Source organism: Rhineura floridana, chromosome 4, assembly GCF_030035675.1.
Source record: "Rhineura floridana isolate rRhiFlo1 chromosome 4, rRhiFlo1.hap2, whole genome shotgun sequence".
In the NCBI taxonomy this organism is placed as follows: domain Eukaryota; kingdom Metazoa; phylum Chordata; class Lepidosauria; order Squamata; family Rhineuridae; genus Rhineura; species Rhineura floridana.
The window spans coordinates 195993493-196006260 of NC_084483.1; the positions used below are offsets into that span (position 1 = coordinate 195993493).

Below are 12768 nucleotides of genomic sequence, written 5' to 3' on the forward strand. Positions count from 1 at the left end.
AAATTTATCTCAATAACTAATGTACACAACCTTTTGACCCTCCAGATGTTGCAAAATTACAACTCCCATCAGCCCCAGCAAGCACAGCCAATGGGCAGGGATGATGGGAGTTGTAGTTCAGCGGAGGGCCAAAGGTGTTCTCCATACCTGCTCAACTGGGAGATCACAATCTTCCTCCTTTTTTTGCCTGATATTGTAGACTTCTTCGCTGCTGCACTTTGCCCATCTTCCAGCTTTTATCCCTGAGGACCTTTTAACCTATCTTAAGCTTCCACTTCTGTAGTGGCAAATGGTTTTGCCACAGTGCCTCACTAAAACTGGCATGCATAACCCGCTGGTTAGAGCTCACCAATATGCACGCCGGTTTTATCAGACCATAGTCCTGATGAACTAAGTCAGTTAAGCCAGCCCCATTAATTTTGCATCGTTAGTGATTGGCAGTATTTTGAATAGCTTCAAAGGCACTGAGAGTTTGCCGGCTCAGAAAGGCTTTGAAGAAATGGTTTGAAAATTTCAAAGGCCATTAATCATGAAGAGAAAAAAGATGCTTTAGTATAACAAGAGATTCTGTATTTGGCCAAAATGAAAAGGTTTTGAATGTCTTCTGTACTTCAAATATATTTTCATGGAGTATTATTGTGCCAACAGCAACACGTTATTTTGTTTGTTTATTAAATTTATATACCACCCTTCTTCAAGAGACCTCAGGTGGTTTACAATGCAGAACATAAAAAACATATGTCAATACATAATATAGTATCTATACAATACAAAGAAAAATAAAATAATTATAAGAAGGAATACATAATAAAGTACAAAGTATCACAACATACATTATTACCTGCTTATCTCAAGTGCAATTGTAAAACATACATATATAACAGCAACAACCTAAGAAATAAGGGAGGGGGGAAATCAGGAGAACCGTTTATAAAAATACTTTAAAAATGTACAAGTACACAATATGTTCTCTATACAAAAGTAGCTCTTAATCCCCCCCCCAAAATATAACAGACCCTCCCAGCTCTCACCTGGGAGCTATCTTTTCCTCTTTCAATCTCTCACCCTGGAAGATCTCCACTTGCCTGCCTCTCAGTCAGGGTCCTCCCTCCCTCTGTCTGCCACTTTCATGTGGGTGAATGCTTATTCATTACCTGATAACTCCAATATGTATGAATGGGCCATTAGAAATCTAACACCACAAACAGGAATTGTATCGCATCATTGCACACAAGTCCATCTGAGCAGGGAAATGTGGCCTGTATCTTGGGGAAGGATCATGGCTGAGTGGTAGAGTGCATGCAGAAGGTTTAGTCCTTGGCATCTCCAGGTAGAGCTGGGAAAGACCCCTGCGTGAATCTCTGGAGAGCCACTGCCATTCATTCTATACAATACTGAGCTAGATGGACCAGCAGTCTTATTCAGTACAAGGCAGTGTCCTATGTTCCACTGGAAATGCCATATATTTATTTCCTTTTTAAATTAATAATATTTATTGTTTTCATAAAATAAAATAAACGTCAAATCAAATCTAATCTAATCGACGACTTCCGGGAAGGGTGACTTCGCTTGTGCCTGCTTTTGAGACGGGCTCCCGCCTCAGAAGAAGCTTATTTAGATATAAATCAGTCAGAACATTTTTTTTTTGACTGATGAAATTTCTCCCGGGCAGGGAGAAACGTAGAGATCAACCTCAAAAGCCTGTTTTTGTTGGGAGGACTGGATTTCATTAATTTATGAGAAAAGGTCCAGCCAGCAATGCCGGACGGACTTCTGAACAAGCTCTATCTGATTAATGCGACACATTTATCTTTTCTTCAAAGAGAAAACAGACTAACAGGCAAGCACCCTTCTTTCTATTCTTTTTTTACTTGGTTTAAATTGTTGCAGCAAAAAGAGATTTGTCAAATGAATCAGCTTTAAAGAACTTCTGGGTGAGCTATAACTCTTCTCTGTTATTCACGAAATTAACAGCTTATCTCTGTTTCTATTGCAAAAAGCTGTCCTGGAAGTGCATTCTAAAGATATAAACAGAAGAGGGATTTCTATTCCGAGGAGAAAAAAATAAAAAATAGGAACTTTGGAACATTATATTGTCTGGGACTATTCTCTTTTTGGTCTATTTTATTTTGACGAATCTGCTTCTTCATGACGCCACTAACTGTTTTGATGCTGGGAACTAAATTTGTTTTGTATTCTTGAACATAGAGAGATAAGGCAGCCTGCTCTGTTTATACTGTGATGTCATCAAGCCTGGAATATTAACCCAATTGTTGCTGAAATAAGAAGTGGTTCTTCTTTATTTTTGTTTTGTTTTGTTTTCGTGGTTTTAAAAATGGCAATCAAGAAAGTGGCTGAGAATCTGGAAGTAATTATGTTTCAGAAAATAATGGATGAGATTGAGATAACGAAACGAACCCTGCGACAGGGCAGTAAGGAGCTGAAAATTGAACTGAGCAAAATGACGCAGGAGCTTAAAGAAATAGGGGATCCTGTGAGAGAGGAGAATGAGATCAGAGATGAGAAAAGAAAAAATAAAGGGAAGATACAAGCCCTGGAGATTGGAACAAATGTGGAATTGGAAAAAGATCTGGAGTTTATGGATATTAGAAATAAAATCTACTGTTTGGAATTTAACGTTATCTCTGAAGAAATTAATGAAGATATTAGAGATAAAGTTATCAGTGGCTTGGATAATTTTCTGGACTGGAATGACGTGATGGAGCTTGATATAGAGAAAATCTATGGAATTAACTGCAGCCATGTGACAATGGAAAAACTCTCAAGAGATGAGCCAGTGCATTTTGTAAAAAAGAAGAACAGAGATATGACTTTACAACAATATTTCAGCAACTTATTCAGAATCAATGGCAAGAAAATATTTGGGATAGAGGAAATTCCCATCAGACTCTTGTTATATGACTATGGCTATGACAGCAAGATTATTATGGAATACTGATAATGAAAGATTGGACACTGAAATTACTGGACTTAACAGGACTATTGAAGATGGAAGATGGAATTAATATGGATAATGGAATAATGGCTATTGAAATTATTGGACCTAACAGATTTTGATGAGATGGATTAATCGATATGTTTATTTGGACTATGGTTATGACAATAAGATTATTATTATTATTATTAACGAGATGGATTAATCGACATGTTTATTTGGAGAAAAATTGATAGATATATTTCTTAAAGAATTGAAACCTCTCTTTGACTTTTTGTGGAAAGAATAAAGTAATGTTTATGAGATTTGATGATTAATTAAGATAACTACTGGAGGAAAGTGATTTTATAATATAATTTAAGAGACAGGATTGTTATATATTGTAGACCTATAACTGATCTGCGACAAATGGGAAGTCAACATTTTATTTTTTTGTTTAATCATTTTTGTTTTGTTTTGTTTTTTGTCTTTCAATGTTTTATGATTTTGTTTTGTTTGTTTTATGAAAATTTGAATAAAAATTATTGTAAAAAAAAACAAAAACAAATCTAATCTAATCAAATATACAGATATATCCCAAGAGGATCCCAAAGAAGATACATAAATTACAAGAAGGAGTTGTAATTTAACAAGATTAAACAATATTCATGTATACCTTCATATAGAGCCACTCTGAGCACGTTACGCCTGTGCTAAAAGAACTGCACTGGCTCCCACTTTGCTTCCGAGTACAATTCAAGCTGCTGATTTTAACCTTTAAAGCCCTAATGGTTTGAGTCATAGGTGTTGGTCTGTCTGCCTTCCCAACATTAGTCATACCAAACGCATGAGAGCCAGGGAAGAGGGCCTGTTGTGAGTGCTTGCTGTATCTGAAGCCCAACTGGCAAACACTGGCAACAGAGCCTTCTCTGTTGTGCCCCCCAATGAGGTAAAACCAGCCCCCCTCTTCCCATTTTTAGACGGCTGCTGAAGACCCATCTTTTTATTCAAGCATTTGGCTAAATTTCTAACCCTGTGTTCTGATGTTTTTAAGGATTTTATAGATTTGTTTGTATGTTTTGTAGTTTTAAATTTGTTTGTTTTTTAATGTATATTTTGTATTTTTAATTTGTGTAATCTGCCTCAGCACCCACACTCCAGGTGAGAGGCGGAACATAAAAATAAATTTATTATTATTGTTTAATTTGATTCCAATATATTATAAAAAAGCCTCCAGTTATAGAAGTGTGGATTGTCTATTGTCCCAGAGTTTTCTGAAGTAGGTAACTTTTATTGTTATTAAGATCTGTCCAGTACTTTGAAGCTGGAAATGCAATACTGTTTGATGGAGTCAGTTCCCACATTCAGCTGCCACTGATGAAATATAGAACAATGAAAGTATATCCATGTATGTGTCAAGCAGCCCTTTGCTTCAGTTCTGAGACTCTTGGCATTGCTGTGGTGAAGGCAGAATGTCCTCTGCCACTTGGTATCTCATGTGAAAGATCCTGCATGTTGGGATTTTTTACCTCCTATAAACTTTTAACAAATTAAAGCAGGGATTCCCAAACTGTGGTCCATGAACCACCAGTGGTCCTTACGCATCATTCAGATGGTCCTTTGAATGTCCACATTAAATATTCACATCGATTTTTCATTGCATTTTCATTACTTTTTATTTCTTATATTTTATTGTACTACAATTTGTATTCTATGGAATGCAAATTGTAATATAATCAAATACAATATAAGAAATAAAAGAAGCAATAAAATGCAATTAAAATCATATGGCATCTAGCACGGTGCATTACAATTGCTACAATAGGAAGAAAAATCATTAAGTGGTCTGCCAAAACCACCAGCAATTTTTGAGTGGTCCATGGAGGGTGGGGGAAATAGTTTGGGAACCACTATGTTAAAGTATTTTAATATAGTATAACTATGGAACTTTATTTTAAATTTACTTTATTATATATTATTTTAAAACTTCTTGAGGAAGTTGTAGATTTTTAAGCATGTTGAATAGTTATGCTGATTTCTTCCTGGTATCATTAGCGTCCTTTGTACACTGAAGGGCCAAAGTGAATAACTTACTCCTGAGTTGATCTTCAGTTAACAACGCTATTTCTTCTTCTTCTTCTTCTTCTTCTTCTTCTTCTTCTTCTAGCGTTTAGCTTCAGTGGGACTGGATGCCAAAAACACAGTCTGCATTTGGGAGTGGAGGAAAGGAAAACTCCTTGCATCAGCTACTGGCCACTCCGATAGGGTAATCAGCTAAATGAGTCTGACATAAATGTTTCTTGTAATGTTTTCAAACATTTCTTGTAACCTCCTATGTCAGTGAGGCCTGTGGTGGTAGCTTCTTGAGGATGATGTGGGAGATTCCTGGCAGCCCAATAGCTGCCTGCCCAGAGATGTCACATGCAACACAGGCCAGGCAAGAAAGTGCTGGTGTTGGCTAATATGTTCTGCTTCAGTTTGAGTTACGCAAAGTGAGCATATTTATATTAATTTGTTCAATTCATATAATTCCTCCAACTTCCAGAATTTGAGATTTTGCAGAATTTGGAATATTTGGAATGGAGTTTGATAGTGAAAGGATTTGGACATAGATAGAGCACTTAGGAAATAACAAGCATGTAAGTACAGGAAAATAGTATTGGGGGCTGTTAGTGACGAGAATAGGATGTGCTTGACCTTTTGTACCAGAACTATTAGTTTCAAAGCTTATTCAGTTTAAGGTTGCCAGGCTCAGGGCCTGAGAATGATTCTGTATCTTTAAGAGAAGAGAAAATTCAGCCAAGTGCAGGTTTTCTTGCAACACTGTAGTGGGAAAAACCATAAGGTGACATTCTCCCTTCCCCCTGCACAACTTTTAAAGATACAGAAAACCTGTTGGTTGCCAGGCCCAGCCTCCAAGAGGTCTGAAAGTAAGGCAAACACTTACCAAGAGGTCTGGTAAGCCTTACAGTGTAAGGTCTTCATAAGGCTGCCTACTTTTGAGTAACATTTTTCATCCATATGGAAAGTTGACTGTGTTCATGTACATATTATAATCTTGGTAACAAAACAACAGGACTTTGCACAAAACTAGGAAAATGTTTATTAAATTTATGACATTTCTGAGATTTAATGCATGTGGTTTCTAATTTAGTGTAGCAGTTTTTAATATTTTTTGACAGATCTTTGATATTTCCTGGGATCCATATCAACCCAACAGAGTGGCTAGCTGTGGTGTGAAACATATCAAGGTAAATTGGTTTTGATGTTTTGTGTTACCAGTGAAGGAAACTCTTTATAATTGCTTGGCATATTTTCTTTTACTGACTTTGTTTTTTCAAGCTGTGAACTTTATTCAGCCAATTTAGGGCAGTGTGGCAAACTTCCAGAACTATTCAATGTAAAGTGATTGCAATGAAGGCCTGCTTATCAAGCTAAGCAGAAAGGACACATAGTATAATTTTGAACCATTTATTTCCTGTGTGGCACTTTCTTTCCATTTTATGCCAGATGATTTGATTGAGAAGAAAGATTACTTGAACCAGCAATTTAAATAATTACCAAATGGAAAAAGTCCAGTTGCAATCACCAATTTTAATCAGATTTTCCATTTCTAGTTCACTTTTCCCCCCAGTGGCATGTATTCATTGCTGCTATACCCACTTCAACATATCAATTTACAATTAAATTCCACATTATTCTGTATTTATGTTCCTTAGGATAGTACTTGCATCCACTGATGTGCTCTCTCTCTCTCTCTCTCTCTCTCACACACACACACACACACATTTCAGCAATTCTGTAGCATAATATTTTCAATCTTAAGCAATTGAAACATTAGTTAGGTGCTGAGAAAAGATTATTTTGATAAATTGACCAGAAATGTTTTTTTGTGTCCCTGGTTCTGTTATGGGTAAGGGTCATAAATATTTGTAATTGGTTTTAGCTGATTGGTCCTCAGGGAGAACCTTTGGAAAAGGACTGTGGGTATGACCATTTAAAGCTGCTTGAGAAAATTTGGAACGGTGATTACAGTGCTGCCAACCCTTCAGTTCAGGGATCTGTCCGTTTCAGTTTTCTCAATTTTTCATTTTTCCAATCTTAAATTTAGTTCTCCACATTTCTGCAGAAATGTGCAAATTTTAGTTTAAAAAATCCCCATGAAAGTTCTTCAGCATCTTGCTGTGAATTTTTCCAAATAAACACATTTTTGTATGCAGTTTTAACTAATGCACACACTTTTGCTTGCAAATTTCTCTGAATGTAATGCATCTTTGTATGTTATTTTCACTAATATATTCATATTATGCACACTTTCCCCTAATACGTGCATTTTTGTAAACACTGTTTGGTAGGAGAATTGCATTGCAAAATTCAGATAGATGTGAATTTTTGAAATATGTCTGTGTTTCAGTTATATTGTTTTGTTAAGTGCGGCTTTGATCTATTCAGCTTTAAATGCAAACCAAATGAAATTTCTCCCCCATCTTAGTCCATGTTGATCCCTGCATACCACATGTGGTTGGACTACAATTCCCTCATCCATGATTATTGGCCAAGCGGGCTAGAACTGACAAGAGTGGTAGTCCAGAAATGTCTGAAGGGCATAACATTGGCTACCCCTGGTTTAGTATTACATGAATGAGCCTGGGTGAGCCTTACGCTAAACTGATTTGCCTTGCCTTGCTTTGTAACACTCTGGTATTTGCTTCATAAGCAGCAACAAGCCACGTTTGGCATGTTTTAAGTCAGACTGATTTCTACAGGACACACTTAAATTTTCTCCTGTGACTGTCAGTGGGACTTCAAAAGGATTCAGTGTTAAAAGAAAAAGAAAAAGGATTCAGTGTTGACTGGATGATCCCCATAGTGTTTTAAACAGACTTACTGAAAAGGAAAAATCTGTTGTATTCCAAAAATCTGGTTTTAATGTTGAAATTAGTTTCAAACATAATAATAATTAAAAAATTATTTTGCCAAATACTCCCTTTTTAGGGAAGGTGATTGAGAGGGTTGTGGTGCAGCAGTTGCAAGTACTCTTGGATGAAACAGATTATCTTGACTCATTCTAGTCTGGGGTCAGGCCTGGTTATGGGACTGAATCGGCCTTGGTCGCCCTGATGGATCACCTTTATCGGGAGAAGGACAGGGGGAGTGCGACACTGTTATTCTTACTTGATCTCTCAGCAGCTTTTGATACCATTGACCATGGTATCCTTCTGGGCCGACTTGGTGAAATGGGTATTGGAGGCACTGTTTTACAGTGGTTCCGATCCTATGTTCAAGATTGTTTTCAGAGAATAGCATTGGGTGACTGTCTTTCGGCCCCCTGGCAGTTATGCTGTGGGGTGCCGCTGGGTACCATCTTGTCCCCCATGCTGTTTAACATCTATATGAAGCCCTTGGGAGCAGTCATCTGGAGCTTTGGGGCAAGGTGTCAGCAGTATGCTGATGATACCCAGCTCTGTTTCTCTGTAACATCTGAATCAGGAGAAGCCATGCAAGCCCTGGACTCTGGTGGGCTGGATGAGGGCCAATAAACTGAGTCTGAATCCTAGCAAGACGGAGGTGCTGTGGGTTGGTGGTTCCCTAGTTCGGATAATTGGTCAGTTGCCTGCTTTGGCTGGGGTCATTCTCCCTCTGAAAGAGCAGGTCTGTAGTCTGGGGGTGCTCCTGAATCCATCTTTGTTGCTAGAGGCCCGGGTGACCTCCATGGCTAGTAATGCCTTTTACCAGCTTCAGCTGGTAAGACAGCTGTGACCATTTCTGGACCGGGATAGCCTGACCACTGTTGTCCACACACTGGTAACCTCCAGGCTGGATTACTGTAATGTGCTGTATGTGGGGCTGCCCTTGAGGTTGATCTTGGAAGCTGCAGCTGGTGCAAAATGCAGCGGCGAGACTGCTCACTTGGGCAGAGTATTGCCAACATGTCACCCCGCTGCTGAAAGAATTGCACTGGCTGCCCATTTGCTACTGGGCCAAGTTCAAGGTTCTAGTTTTGGTGTACAAAGCCCTATACAGCTCGGGACCAGGATACCTGAAAGACCATCTTACTCCTTATATACCCAGTCGATCACTGCGCTCTACAGGTGAGGGCCTCCTGCAGATACCATCTTATCAGGAGGTTCGTTCTGCATAATATAGGGAATGGACCTTTAGTGTGGCAGCACCTACCCTTTGGAATATTAGGCAGGCGCCATCTCTGCTACCTTTTCGGTGCCTTTTGAAGACTTTTCTCTTTCAACAAGCCTTTTAAGTTGAGACCTATCCCAGTCTGCATCTCTGTTAGAATTGCTTGCTAATATGGTTTCTTTAATAATGTTTTTAACCCTTTTTTAAAAGATGTTTTTAAAGCATTAAAAAAAATGTTTTTAACGTTTTGTTTTAATGTATTTTAAGGTCTGTTTTTATGTTTTAAAGTGTTTTTAGCACTTCTGTTTGCCACTCTGGGCTCCTGCTGGGAGGAAGGGCAGGATATAAATCAAATAACAAACAAACAAATGTGTGTTGAATGTGCTTTAAATGAATGGTGTGAATCTGCCCTAGGTATGATGTGCATTCATTACTGAATTGAAAAGAACAATTTTAAAAGATACTTTTTTAAAATGGGAGGGTTGTAGCTCAGTGGTAGGACACATGCTTTGCATTCAAAGGTCCAAAATCCAATCTCTGGAAATGACTATTGCCTGGAATCCTGGAGAGCCAGTGCTAGTCCATGTCATCAGTACTGAGCTAGATGGTACCAAATGGCCTGAGTCGCTATAAGGCAGATTCCTTTGTTTCTAAAAGTGGAAAGAGACCCAAGGGCCACAGTGACGTCAAAATTTACTTATGTATTTTATTTACAACATATATATATACTGCTTTATTATAAAGAACCTAAAAGGGGTTTACAAAAGGAATTAAAACAATAAAATTATTGGCAAAAAACCTTAAAGACAGGTATTTAAAAACATTAAAAATAATAAAACCAACAGATTAAAAACGCAGTGGCTTCTACATGCCTGAGTAGGCTTGCCTAAACAAAAATGTTTTTAGCAGGTGCTGAAAAGAGTGCAATGAAGATGTCTGCGTAATGTCAATAGGCAGGGAGTTCCAAAGTGTCAGTGCTGCCACACTAAAGGACTGATTTCTTACAAGAGCAGAACAAGTACTATGGGGCACCAATAACATTGAACTTGGCCTGGTAGCAAATCAGCAACCAGTGCAGATTTCAGAGCAGAGGTATTATGTGCTGATAGGGTCTTGCTCATGCTAACAATCGTGCCACAGCATTCTGCACTAACTGCAGCCCCTGGGTCAGGTTGTGCTCCATGGGGATTTCTGTGACCTTGGCTGACTGGTTGCCAGGATTTTGTTAGTTTAGGTTTTTGGTTAGGAATCCTGACTAGTTGTGGGGTGCTGAGTTTTCTGCCTTACTAATAGGACTCCTGTTGTGGTTGGTATGGTATTGCATTTAGGAAATCATCACTGTCTTTTGTTTTTCTTTTTCTATTTGGATTTCATTTACCTTTAACCTCACTCCCTTACATCCATAGAAGCAACAACAGTGGTTCCATGTGTTCAGTTCAACCCACTTAAATCCACTGATGATACACCTTGTTGTTTGCATGACGGTTTGTTTCTTGCCCAATAGTGGTAAAAGAGAATTCACATACTGGGCAGTTGTTGTTGTTCCCCAGCTGCTGCCTATGAAGGTGGACCAAACCATGTGTGTTTTCTCTCTGTCAATTATTACTCACTGGAATTGGATTAGCTGTCAAAGTGACAGGGCAGACACAAAAGGGTAGAGAATCTTCTTATTCTTACTCATTTCCCAGACCTCTTTCTGAAGGGTCAAATCTGTAAAGACATTTGGAGCAGCCATGTTAAAAGGTAGGGGGCAAGGCATTCCAGGCAGGGGCCAACCCTGCTTGGATATGGATATTTTTGCAGAGGATCCATAGTCAGTCCAGACTATAACTACTCAGAAGTAAGTCCTATTGAGTTCTATGGGGCTTAGTCCCTTAGTGTGTTTAGAATTGCAGCCTTCAGCTGCATCCATCTTTACTCCTGTGTGCTCCACAACACTAGGCTCCTTTCTTCCTACAATGGCCTTCTGGTGACTGGCCTGGCCTGAGGGCACTTAAACCCTTCTTGCCAGAAGCATATAGGGTAGATTAAACCCTGACCCTACCTAGGCTATATCTTTTAGCTAAGATTTCTATCTTAATTTCTAGACAGAAAATGTTTTTGTTTGAGTGACATGCTCCAAGCAACTGTGGTTGATGCTTAATGTATCATGCTTAATAACATCACTCAGGCCCGTCCCATGATGTCACTAGGGTCCTCTACCCCTGACATCACTAGGGACTGCTCCTGAAATCTCAGGGTTTGGGATGCTTCTGACCTGGCAGTCATATCTACCATTGAGCTATGTCCCTTCCCCTATGGCTTAGTTTGTCACACTCCACAACCATACCCCTGGAAGCTGTTGCCAATGCTGTAGCCCAGCACAAAATCTACTAGCCAGATTTTGTTATCAAAGTCCAAAAGATGGTCCCCACTGAGCATATCGAATTCAGTTTGTTTGAAGGAAACAGCTGAGACTGGACAATACAATATACGTACAACAGTAGTAATATTACATGGAATAGACAAGGACTCTTTCTCTGTCATCTGCTACAGAAACAATTTGCTACCTACTGCTATGCTCACTTTAAACAGCTATATGATTTTAAGTAAAACAAATTTTAAAGTGTGTAATTTTGGATTTGAGAAACAAACCTGCCCAAGTCTTGTATACTAGAAGTCTTGGAGATTAATTTGGACCTGGTGTTAAGGGGCAAATTGTCTAACAGATTGCAATTGTGTGTTATGTGTCTTCAAGTCGATTTCATCTTATGGCGTCCCTATGAATCAGTGACCTCCAAGAGCATCTGTCATGAACCACCCTGTTCAGATCTTGTAAGTTCAGGTCTGTGGCTTCCTTTATGGAATCAATCCATCTCTTGTTTGGCCTTCCTCTTTTTCTACTCCCTTCTGTTTTTCCCAGCATTATTGTCTTTTCTAGTGAATCATGTCTTCTCATTATGTGTCCAAAGTAGGATAACCTCAGTTGCATCATTTTAGCTAGTGATAACAATCTGGTGATTGTTCTGATTTAATTTGTTCTAACACCCAATTATCTGTCTTTTTCTAAGTCCACGGTATGCGCAAGGCTCTCCTCTGACACCACATTTCAAAGGAGTTGATTTTTCTCTTATCTGCTTTTTTCACTGTCCAACTTTCACATCCATACATGGAGATGGGGAATACCATGGTCTGAATGATCCTGACTTTAGTGTTCAGTGATACATCTTTGCATTTGAGGACCTTTTCTAGTTCTCTCCTAGCTGTCCTCCCTAGTCCTATCCTTCCTCTGATTTCTTGACTATTGTCCCCATTTTGGTTAATGACCGTGCCAAGGTATTGATAATCCTTGACAAGTTCAACGTACTCATTGTCAACTTTAAAGTTACATAAATCTTCTGTTGTCATTACTTTAGTCTTCTTGACGTTCAGCTGCAGTCCTGCTTTTGTGCTTTCCTGTTTAACTTTCAACAGCACTCGTTTCAAATCATTATTAGTTTCTGCTAGTAGTATGGTATCTTCTGCATATCTTAAATTATTGATATTTCTCCCTCAATTTTCGCACCACCTTCATCTTCGTCCAATCCTGCTTTCCATATGATATGTTCTGCATACAGATTAAATAAATAGGGTGATAAAATACACCCCTGTCTCACACCCTTTCCTATTGGGAACCAGTCGGTTTCTCCATATTCTGTCCTTACAGTAGCTTCTTGTCC

The 12768-nt window shown here is 38.7% G+C and overlaps 1 protein-coding gene across 5 annotated transcripts in view; it reads left to right on the plus strand.

The window, feature by feature from the left end:
* The window catches only part of EML6 (EMAP like 6), a 227115-nt gene that overhangs the window by 63532 nt on the left and 150815 nt on the right, over positions 1–12768 (plus strand). For all 5 annotated transcript variants that reach the window (XM_061625728.1, XM_061625730.1, XM_061625726.1 and 2 more), the window contains exons 4-5: positions 5103–5201; positions 6118–6186. In XM_061625728.1, the coding sequence (XP_061481712.1) occupies positions 5103–5201; positions 6118–6186 (168 nt within the window). The remainder of the gene's footprint in view (positions 1–5102; positions 5202–6117; positions 6187–12768) is intronic.